We start from the raw sequence: 12,369 nt of genomic DNA on the forward strand, positions 1-12,369 counted from the left end.
ACGAGGGATTTCTTGGCAGCTCCTTTCTTGTCGCGCGGGCGTTGGACGCGGTGGGTCTCGTCCAGGGGCTGCGCGCCTTGGAGTCAAGGCGCCTTCTTGGGGAGGAGGTGGCGGAGGCACCTCCTGAGCTACATCACCCATGCAGGACGAGGGGCGAGGCAGTGAGAGGGACGGCGTAGGAGAGCCCCCTGCGGCGCTGACGAGCTCGGTGATGCGAGTGAGCCACTCCTCGTAGAGGTCGTCGACGGGGCGATAGTGCAGGAGCTCAAGTGCCAGGAGCAACGCGACATGCGCATATGTGGAGCGCAACGGGCGTGCGATGACGAACCAACTAGAGTCAGCGACGGAGTGGCGGTGCGGCCTTCCCGCCGCACCGAGGGATGCAGCGACAACGCCTGCTGCTCGTTTCCCGTCGGGCCGGTGGCGGCGTTGGCAGCAGGCGACGGGGAAAGACGGGGAGGCCCACCGACGGGAGCCGTCTGGGCGACGCGGGCAGCGAGAGCAGCCGGACGCTCGGCGTGAGCTCGGCGAGCGTCAGCCATGGATGTGACGAACGATCGAACGCGGAACAGCGGAAGAAAGATTTCGGCGCACCCCTACCTGGTGCGCCAAATGTCGGATATCGGGTTCCAGCAAAACCCTTAAGGTTCGAACTCTGGGGTGTGCGCGAAGATCTTCCCCCTACCGATTCACGTCCCAACGCCTTGCTGAGAATCTAAGCTACACGATGAACAACACAAGGGACACAAGGTTTATACTGGTTCGGGCCACCGTTGTGGTGTAATACCCTAATCCAGTGTGTGGTGTGGTGGATTGCCTCAGGGGCTGATGATGAATAGTACAAAGGAAGAACAGCCTCGCGAGAGGTGTTCTTGTGGTGGTGTGCTTGGAGAGGAATTGCTCCGTCTCTGTTGGCTCTAGGTGAGATCCAGATGCCTTCTACTATGGTGGCTATCTCTATATATAGAGGCCCTGGTCCTCTTCTCAAATATTGAGCGGGAAGGGCGCCAACAACGGCCATTTTAAAGGGGAACATCTAGTACAAGCTATTCTGACTAAAGTTGGTCTTCGGCTACCAAAGGCACTGGCGATGACGCCGTCTTGGGATCCACGGTGACCTCCGTCCTGCCGCTCTGCTGGTCTTGGTCTCGTTGCACCGGAATGGTAACCTTTGCCTGATGCCTCGGTACTCCATGCTTGTGCTTGCCCCCTTTGCACCGAAGAGGAAACAAGTACACTGCGCAGGCCGGCACCTGCCTGGCGCCTGCCTGGCCTCGATCGTCATGGCTTGCGTCATGAGCACCTCACGAGGTACCCTTGCCTTGATATCTCCGCCTCCTCGCGAGCCGGCCTGGTGAGGCCGTTCCTGAGGAAGCCTTGCGTCGTCCGCCCCGCGAGGCTTGGCCCCTCGCGAGGGTCTTGAGCTTGAGTTGATGAAGATGGACCATACTGGGCCACCCCTTGAGCCACGCCGCAGAGCGCAGGCCACAGGCAGGCAAGTCTGGGGACCCCCGTTCCCAAAACGCTGACAGGCTAGAAACTGCGTCAGTATTTCCCCAAAGAGGAAGGGATGATGCAGCACAGCTACGGTAGGTATTTCCCTCAGATATGAAACCAAGGTATCAATCCAATAGGAGGACCAAGCCAGGCTATGTAAATGGTACCTACACACAAAGAACAACTACTTGCAACCCGATGCGTAAGAGGGGTTGTCAATCCCTCTTGGATAAGTGATTGGTAAATAGATAGATTGGTAGATGCAAATAGAATAACGGCAAATAAAATTCAGCGAGGTATTTTTGCGTTTTTGATAATATAGATCTAAAAATAAAAGATGCAAATAAAGAAAAAGACAAATAGCAACGTTGATATGAAAGTATATGATGGGGAAATAGACCCCGGGGGGGGGCGTAGATTCCGGTAGTGTCTTCTCTCAAGAAAATAGCACACGGTGGGTAAACAAATTACTGTTAGGCAATTGATAGAAGATCAAATAATTATGACGATATCCAAGGCAATGATCATTATATAGGCATCACGTCCAAGATTAGTAGACCAACCCCTACCTGCATCTACTACTATTACTCCACACATCGACCGCTGTCCAGCATGCATTTAGTGTATTAACTTCATGGAGAAACGAAGAATGCAATAAGAACGATGACATGATGTAGACAAGATCTATTCATGTAGGAATAGACCCCATCTTGTTATCCTTAATAGCAATGATACATGCGTGCCTCGCTGCCCCTTTTGTCACTGGGAGAGGACACCGCAAGATCAAACCCACCAGAAAACACCTCTTCCCATGGCAAGAAAAATCGATCTAGTCTGCCTAACTAAACCAAAGATTCGAAGAAGAAATACGAGGCTATAAATAATCATGCATATAAGAGATCAAAGAAAACTCAAATAGTATTCATGGATATAGATCTGATCATAAACTCAAAGTTCATCAGATCCCAACAAACACACTGCAAAAAGGTTTACATCAAATATATCTCCAAGAGACCATTGTATTGAGAAGCAAAAAGAGAGAAGAAGCCATCTAGCTACTGCCTACAGACCTGTAGGTCTATGGTGTACTACTCACGCATCATCGGAGTGGCACCAATGAGGATGATGAACCCCTTCGTGATGGTGTTAGGTTGGATCTCATGGTTCTAGAATTTGCGGCGGCTGGAATTGTGTTTCGTCGACTCCCCTAGGGTTTCTAGAATATTTGGGAATTTATAGGGCGAAGAGGCAGTGCAGGAGATCCCCATGGGGCCCACAACCCACCAGGGCAGGCTTGGGCTCCTGGGCGCGCCCAGGTGTCTTGTGGTCCCCATGGGACTCCTTCCAGGTGCTTTCTTGTCCCCAAGGTGTCTTCTGGTCCAAAAAAATCCCCAAAAAGTTTTGCTACGTTTGGACTTCGTTTGGTACCGATATTTTGCAAAGAAAAAACAAACAAGAAATAGCAACTGGCACTAGGCAATATGTCAATAGGTTAGTCCCAAAAAATGATATAAAGTTGCTCTAAAATTATTGTAGAACACCCAAGAATGATAATATAACAACATGGAACAATAAAAAATTATAGATACGTTGGAGATGTATCAGCATCCCCAAGCTTAATTCCTGCTCGTCCTCGAGTAGGTAAATGATAAAAACAGAATTTTTTATGTGGAATGCTGCCTAACATGTTCATCACATATTATTTTCTTTGTAGCATGGACATTTGGACTTTTAGATGGTTCAAAGCAATAGTCTATATTTGACATGATAACTTCAATACCCAACCATATCAATAAGCAACCATGTCTTTCAAAATATCAACACTAAAGAAAGTTATCCATAGCCCATTATGCTCAATCATTGATCCATTCATGCAACACACTCGAATATTAGCTACATCCAATGCACAAGTATGATCATAGTGCCCCTTAGTTGGTGCTTTATAAGAGAAGATGGAGACTCAAATAAAAATAAAAATTGCATAAAGTAAATAGATAGGCCCTTCGCAGAGGGAAGTAGGGATTTGTAGAGGTGGCAGAGCTCAAAGCTTAAATAAATTTTGAGAGGTATGATTTTCCCGTCAAAGAAAACGACCGAGTAATTCCCAACACTTTCCTTGCTAGATATATCATAGGCTGTTCCCAAACATAAAATAAAGTTTATTCCTTTTTCCACCATTCTTTCACAATCCATGGCTAGCCGTATCCACAGGTGCCTTCCATACCAACACTTTCCAAGGAATTTATTATTTGAAAACATAAAGTAAATTTCTTTTTCATTTCGGGACTGGGCATCCCTATTACCGCCGTACTCTCGTCCAATGACAAGTGAATAAACATTCATCTTGAGAATAACACATCTAGCATGGAAAATATTGGCCACCCCCTGCCGCTTCATGTTGGAAATATTCCCTAGAGACAATAATAAATTCATTAGTATCATATTTCCTTGTTCATGATAAAGGTTTATTATTCATGCTAGAATTGTATTGACCCGAAACTTAAATACATGTGTGGATACATAAACAAATACCGTGTCCCTAGTAAGCCTCTACTAGATTGGCTCGTTGATAAGATGGTTAAGGTTTCCTAACCATAGACATCAGTTGTCACTTGATAACGGGATCACATCATTAGGAGAATGATGTGATGGGCAAGACCCATTCGTTAGCTTGCATTTGATTGTTCAGTTTATTGCTACAACTTTCTTAAATGTCAAATACATATTCCTTCGACCGTGTGATCATGCAACTCCCGGATACCAGAGGAATACCTTGTGTGCTATCAAACGTGGTAACGCAACTAGGTGATCATAAAGATGCTCTACAGGTATCTCCGAAGGTGTCTGTTGAGTTGGCATGAACTGAGATTGGGATTTCTCACTTCATATGACGGAGAGGTATCTCTAGGCCCTCTCGGTAATATAGCATCACAAGAAGCTTGCAAGCAAGGTAACTAAGGAGTTAGTTACAAGATGATGTATTATGGAATGAGTAAAGAGACTTGCCTATAACGAGATTGAACTAGGTATGAAGATACCGACGATCGAATCTCGAGTAAGTAACATACTGACGGACAAAGGGAACTATGTATGTTGTCATAAAGGTTTGATCGATAAAGATCTTTGTAGAATATGTAGGAACCAATATGGGCCTTCAGGTCCCGCTATTGGTTATTGACCGGAGAAGCGTCTCGGTCATGTCTACATCATTCTCGAACCCGTAGGGTCCGCACGCTTAACGTTTGTTGACGATATAGTATTATATGAGTTATGTATGTTGGTTACCGAATGTTGTTCGGAGTCCCGGATGAGATCATGCACATGACGAGGAGCTCCAGAATGGTCTGGAGCTAAAGACTGATATATAGGATGATATGGTTGGGCCAAGGGGTAAGGCCCACGAGGCTTTATGTCGGTGCAAAAGGAAGTTTTGCGGAGGTCAGGGACCAGACACCAGGGACCCTAGCGTCTGGGCCAGACGCCGAGGACCGTGGCGTCTAGTACTGGAGACTGAGAAGGACTCTTCCTTGCGTTCCAAACCGACTTTGAGGAGGCTCTTTCTCCAAGAAACGACCCCAGGGCTCAACATATAAAATAGAGGAGCATGGCCAGCCCCTGGGGGACAGCATGATTCACCAAGCCATGTGTCGGCGCCCCTCTCCCTCTAGTTCTAGTTCCTCCTCCGCCACGTCCATTGTGCTTGGCGAAGCCCCGCGGAATAAGTTTCACCAGCACTGCCACCATACCATCATGCTGCCGGAACTCATCATATCCGCCTCTCTTGCTAGATCAAGAAGGCGAGGACGTCATCGAGCTGAACGTGTGTTGAACACGGAGGTGCCGTACGTTCGGTACTTGATCGGGACGGATCGTGAAGGTGTACGACTACATCAACCACGTTGATAAACGCTCCCGCTTAGCGATCTACAAGGGTATGTAGATGCTCTCCCCCTCCCGTAGCTACACATCTCCATGGATAGATCTTGCGTGTGCATAGAATTTTTTTTGTTTTCCATGCAACGTTCCCCAATAGTGGCATCATGAACCAGGTCTATGTGTAGATGATATGTATGAATAGAACACAAAGAAGTTGTGGGTGGTGATGTTCATATTGCTTACCACCTATGTCTTATTTTGATTCGGCGGTATTGTTGGATGAAGCGGCTCGGACCAACCTTACATGTCCACGTACATGAGACCGATTCCACCGACTAACATGCAACTTGTTTTGCATAAAGGTGGCTGGCGGGTGTCTGTTTCTCCCACTTTAGTTGAATCTAATTTGACTACGACGGTCCTTGCAGAAGGTTAAAAGGCAACTTGATAATCACCGTTGTAGTTTTGCGTAGGTAAAAAAGGTTCTTGCCAGTTGCCCGTAGCAGCCACGTAAAACTTGCAAGAACAAAGTAAAGGACGTCTAACTTGTATTTGCAGTGTATGTTGTGATGTGATATGGTCAAGACGTGATTTGATATATGTTGATGTATGAGATGATCATGTTTTGTAATAAGTTCACGACTTGCATATTGATGAGTACGACAACCGGTAGGAGCCTTAGGGTTGTCTTTAATTATTGTATGACCAGCGTGTCAATCACTAAGCGCCATGTAATTGCTTTACTTTATTGTTATACATTAGCAATATTTGTAGAAGCAATAGTTGGCAAGACGACCCTGACGCAATGATGGAGGTCAAGGTGTCACGCCGGTGACGATGGAGATCATGACGATGCTTTGGAGATGGAGATCAAAAGCACAAGATGATGATGGCCATATCATGTCACATATTTTGATTGCATGTGATGTTTATCCTTTATGCATCTTATTTTGCTTAGAACGACGGTAGCATTATAAGATGATCCCTTCACTTAATTTTAAGATAAAAGTGTTCTCCTCGAGTATGTGTTGTTTCGAAGCACCTCGTGATGATCAAGTGCGATAGACTACGTTCACATACAACGTGTGTAAGCCAGCTTTGCACATGCAGAACACTTGGGTTAAACTTGATGAGCCTAGCATGTACAAACATGGTCTCGGAACACTGGAGACTGAAAGGTTGAACGTGAGTCATATAGTAGATATGATCAACATAGAGATGTTCACCATTGAAGACTACCCCATCTCACGTGATGATCGAACATGGGTTAGTTGATTTGGATCATGTATCACTTAGACAACTTGAGGGATGTTGATTTAAGTGGGAGTTCATTAGTAATTTGATTATTTGAACTAAAATTTATCATGAACTTAGTCTTAATAGTTTTTGCATATCTATGTTGTAGATCAATGGCCCGCACCATCGTTCCCTTGAATTTTAATGCGTTCCTAGAGAAAGCTAAGTTGAAAGATGATGGTAGCAATTACACGGACTGGGTCCATAACTTGAGGATTATCCTCATTGCTGCATAGAAGAATTATGTCCTTGATGCACCGCTAGGTGACAGACCTACTGCAGGAGCTAATGCAGAAGTTATGAACGTCTGGCAGGCTCGATCTGATGACTACTCGATAGTTCAGTGTGCCATGCTTTACAGCTTGGAATCGGGACTTCAAAAGCATTTTGAACGCCATAGAGCATATGAGATGTTCCAAAAGCTGAAGTTAATATTTCAAGCAAATGCCCGGGTTGAGAGATATGAAGTCTCCAACAAGTTCTATAGCTATAAAATGGAGAAGAACAGTCCTGTCAGTGAACACATACTCAAAATGTCTGGAGTATCATAACCACTTGACTTGGCTGGGAATTGATATTCCAGTTGAGAGTGTTATTGACAGAGTTCTTCAATCACTGCCACCAAGCTACAAAGATTTCGTGATGAACTCTAATATGCAAGGGATGCCGAAAATGATTCCCGAGCTCTTCGCGATGTTGAAATCGGCAGAGATAGAAATCAAGAAAAAGTATCAAGTGTTGATGGTTAACAAGACCACTAGTTTCAAGAAAAAGGGCAAGGGAAAGAAAGGTAACTTCAAAAAGAATGGCAAGCAAGTTGCCGCTCCTGTGAAGAAGCCCAAATCTGGATCCAAGCCTGAAATTGAGTGTTTCTAGGAAATGGTCACTGGAAAAGGAACTGCCCCAAGTACTTGGAATATAAGAAGGATGACAAAGTGAACAAAGTTATATTTGATATACATGTTATTGATGTGTTCCTTATTGATGCTCATAGTAGCGCCCGGGTATTTGATATTGATTCGGTTCCTCATATTTGTAACTTGAAACATGAGCTGCGGAATAAACGAAGATTGACTAAGGAGGAGGTGAGATGTGCGGTGGGAATTGTTTCAAGGTTGATGTGATCGCCATCGGCACGCTACCTCTACATCTACCTTCGAGATTAGTTTTAGACCTCAATAATTGTTATTTGATGCCAGCGTTGAGCATGAACATTATATATGGATCTTGTTTATTGCGAGATGATTATTCATTCAAGTCAGAGAATAATTGTTATCCTATTTATATGAGTAATATTTTTTATGGTCATGCACCTTTGATGAATGGTCTATTCTCGTTGAATCTCGATCGGACGGCTCTCACGCGCGGGGCTTTGGCAGTGGGGCGACGCTCGGGGGATGCGTCTCCCGCAGTGGGGCGGGGATGAGCTTGCTCAACAGCCGGGGCGACACTCACACGGAGCTGCAGCGCGGTTCCTCTTTTCTTTCCATTAGGACGTTGAGGGGGATGGTTCTGACAAGTGTGGTGGGGTGGTGGTTGCTAAACACGATGTTTAGATCAAACGTGTTTTAGCGAGCATATCTAGTCCGTACGAAGATCAAGAAAACGGTTAAGATATTGTGTTGGATCTCCGCACTTCATGCTTTTGTAGAGGTAGTAGATAGATGTATCAAATTGAGAAAAAAACCACATGTCATTTTTATGAATATTCTATTTTACTGTTCGGCCTTGCGGGGTCTGTTTGACCGCAGCCCACGCCGATCCTTATAGCGCGTTTGGCAAAATTTGGGAAGAGGAATGGGTGTTTAATGTAGGGAGTTGTACTAAGATTAGACATGAGATGGATCATTTTATTCCCAATTCCCTATTTGGCGCATGATGGAAATTATGTATTCCCGTGTTTGGTTTGTGGAAATTGACAAAGGAAATTAACGTAAGTTATGATGAAGGGTTAAGATTGACTCACTAAAATAATTTCCTTTCAACTCCCACCCCTCACCTGCTAATTAAACGGTGGGAGTTGGAGTCTCAAGTCCCATGGCTATTCTTTTACGCACTCCCAATCCCCTTATAACCAAACAATAAATTTGAAGTCTCGTATCCCTTCAATTTTCGTTCCCTAGCTTTAATTACCCCCGACCAAACGCATCGTTAGAACACGTTTTATGCGGCCTTTTACCCACTTTGACGGTTCGCGCAAGGGTGTGCTAGAGATGCTCTAACCCCGCGACTCCTGACGGGAGACCCACCCGAATCCCTTGCGGACCAGCTCATCCTCCTACCCCCCACCGCGTTCGAGCGATTGGAAGTTTGGAACGGACGCGGCGGCACCCCGCCCGTGCAAACCCTAGCCCCGGCGAGCTTTTATCCTCCGACTCGCCGAATCGTGACTCCCTCCACCCCGCGCCTCCCGCACCCGCACCTCCTCCTCCCACGGCTTCTTATCGAACACCGGACGTCGGTGCCCCGACTCCATCCTGTGATCCGGCTGCTGTTGCTGCTACTCCATCCCGTGAAGACCAAGGTAGATTCCTGCCCTCCTTTTCCCTTTATCCACACATGATCTTTGCTGCTCCATCCTGTGCTGTACATGGTTGTTGGATTGCTTAGGCAAATTCGATAGGATTTAACATGTATTTATGTGGTAAATTGTAGCATGATTTATTGGATTTAACATGTATGTATGTGGTGGACATGTGTATGGTGCATGATTGTTGTATTTCTTAGGAAAATTGGGTTCAAATCCTAATCTAACTTATCCCAACCAAATCTATAGAAGACCCAATTAATCTGACATGAAGAAACTATAAGGGAAATCAAAGGCAGTACAGATTGATTTTAAGTCACTCCATGACGATATCACAGAAAAAAGAACACAAATTTAACAGCCTCACCTTGAGAGCAGACTGCCAGTGATTTGGAAGCACCAAGAACGTGGCGATGCGCGGGCTGCCAGTGATTTGTCATGTCTTACCTCACATTATAAAAACATGTTATGCATGTGCTGTAATCATTGGTATACATCATAGTTAAATCTATAGCCTATTTGCTGTAGAAATCTACCAGACAGGTTCTCTAATGGATACTTCATGAAAAGTGAGGCATTGTGACTCATAAGCCAAAGCAGACAGTTCTCTGAACTTGTTATTTTGTTTTATTTTGTTCTTATCACTGCAATCATGTTGGTAGATGACCCTAGTTGAATGTGTACATCCGACGCGATGGTAATGACTGTCATCCCCAAGAGTGGGTGTGCAGCACAAATGTGCTCTCAGCGCTTTTGCTTTTAATGCTGATAAATTTGGAGTTGTGTGTCTTTGTTTAAGTTTTTGCAATACAACTAGATGTTAAAAAAGACATAATGAACTTGCTTACCTGTATCTTTGTCAAAGACTATTTATGCTTGTGTCTGATAGACTGAACATGGAACATGTAGGCCAGACTCCATTTACCCTCCCAAGCTCCCACCTCTCCATGGCGGCCTCGTCATCAGAGCTGCCCGAGCGCCTCGTCGTGCTCTATGCATCGCAAACTGGCAACGCCATGGATGCTGCCGAACGTGTAGGGCGAGAGGCTGAGCGTGGAGGCTGCCCGGCTGTCGATGTTCTCTCCATGGATTGCTTCGATCCCGTAAGCTGGGAACCCTAGAAAACCCACTCCAAAACCCTTTCATCTGATGCTTATGAACATCACTTGCTACTTCCACTTGTTTGTGCAGAGTTGCCTGCCACGCGAAAGGTATGTGGTCTTCGTTGTGTCCACCATGGGGCAGGGGGACCCCCCAGATTCCATGAAGGTTGGGAGATCGGTGCTTCTTTTGTTTGGTATTTTTTTGGAGTGTTGATTTTCTAATTGCCATTTTTTGTTTGGGTTTTGGATGTCAGGATTTTTGGACATACCTTACCAGAAAGTCTCTGGGTGCGCGATGGCTGGAAGGGCTATTTTATGCCGTGTTTGGGCTCGGCGATTCAACCTATGGGAAGTACAATGTGAGACTCCGGACTAGATTTTGCAGCCTGCTATTGGGCTATGTGTTGATTTTAAATTTTAATCCAATTATTTATGTTGATTTGATGAAATGATCTGTAGTTCATTTGTTTGTGAGAATTAATTATGAATATAACATTCCAAAGTTCTAGCAACACGTGAGGTGCGCAGGGTTAGAAGAAAAGATATGGAACAAAAGACTTATGCCGTATTCAAATGCTTAGCTAGAAACATCATTAAAATAACAAAGTCATATTGGCATATCCAGTTTTGCACATTCAGGAATTAACCTTTTTTTATGTTCTAAACATAAATTTTTGCTGCATGATCAACCATCTTGATATCTCATTACTCTTCTTTGGCTGTAGTGCCCTGTTTTTATGCTCATTTTATTTTCAAGAAAATCTTGGCTAGTAAATTGTTCTCTGTTACTCGGAAATCATGACTCTTATGATTTTCAAAATTGTACATGCTTCTTGTTTTTATTTCCATCTTCACAATCGTGTTTGCACTGCAGTATCCTGCAAAGAAGCTCGATCGAAGGCTTTTCAATCTTGGTGCAGAAAGAATCACAGAAAAAGGCTTGGGAGATGATCAACATTCATCTGGGTATCCTTTTAATTTACCATCCTTTTTTTGGTATTTGCTATTGTTTTTGTATTCATGTGCGGGCTTTCGAGAAGTCAAATGACATGGTTTTTTGTGATACATTTAAGCATTGGTTTTTGAACTTCTTGATAGAAAGCACCTTTTTGGGGAATTCCAAAGCAATTCCTCAAAGTTACTACTGAATTATTTTGTTATTGTATACTAGATACGAAGGAGCTCTAGATCCGTGGTTGCTGATTTTGTGGAAATCCCTGAATCAAACAAATCCGTCGCTGTTACCAAGAATATCTGATGCCATTCATCCTAATTTGAATATTTTGGGGGATGCAAAGGTAGAAGTCATATATTACTCGGCTCCACAAGATACCACCATTTCAGGTGGGAGGTCTCAATTTTGCTATTGTTTACCAGTAATATGTAAAGTGCCATGTAATATTTCTTTTTAATGGATTCTGTATGCCATCTTCTCTAGACCCCAAAATATTAATTGAGAGAGCGCGCTCAATGTCCCCTGCTCTGAAGTATCATAATGAAGGAGAGCCACAATTCATGTTACAAATGGTATGTTTTGTACCCTCTGCAAGAGCTTAACAGTTGAAATCAGTATTTATTTTATCTTATGAATGTTTAACTGATCCAGAAATTGTACACGTGTGTATACATTCATCTTTAGGGAATCTTCTGCACTTACATATAAGATACTGCCCTGTCTTGTTTGGTGGGTCACTGAATTATTTGCTCCTCAGTAACTTTCATTTGCTGCAGCTTACCAAATTCTACAGTGGTTGAAAGCGTCTGAACTAATTTGTATAGAAGTCGATCTCCTGATGTTAGACTGTAGTTTAGTACGTTGTACGGCCTTGTTGTACAATACTAGTATTATGCACAAGCCCCTGCATAGTAGATTTTCTGTGGACTCGTGAGGGCATGACTGCGTGAGGCACCTTATGCTGGATTTGGCTTATACCATTTTTTCTACGGGCAAATATGCACCATATGCAAGCTTCTAATGCAAAGCTAGCTTTTACAGCACTAAATGATGCAAGTGGGATATGCATAATATGGGCAAATATGCATAATATGCAAGCTTCTTATACCATCTTG

The 12,369-nt window shown here is 44.3% G+C and overlaps 1 protein-coding gene across 1 annotated transcript; it reads left to right on the forward strand.

Moving 5' to 3' along the window:
- Window positions 1-8,841: 8,841 nt before the first annotated feature.
- LOC123136665 (NADPH-dependent diflavin oxidoreductase 1) lies at window positions 8,842-11,826 on the forward strand (the record flags this gene model as incomplete). The annotated part of the gene is given in 7 exon segments (XM_044556132.1): window positions 8,842-9,193; window positions 10,106-10,299; window positions 10,388-10,465; window positions 10,554-10,658; window positions 11,174-11,265; window positions 11,471-11,643; window positions 11,738-11,826. Coding segments are annotated over 6 exon segments (693 nt in total), but the record flags the coding sequence as incomplete, so codon positions are not given.
- Between the last annotated feature and the right edge of the window lie 543 nt (window positions 11,827-12,369).

Source organism: Triticum aestivum, chromosome 6B, assembly GCF_018294505.1.
Source record: "Triticum aestivum cultivar Chinese Spring chromosome 6B, IWGSC CS RefSeq v2.1, whole genome shotgun sequence".
NCBI classification, from domain to species: domain Eukaryota; kingdom Viridiplantae; phylum Streptophyta; class Magnoliopsida; order Poales; family Poaceae; genus Triticum; species Triticum aestivum.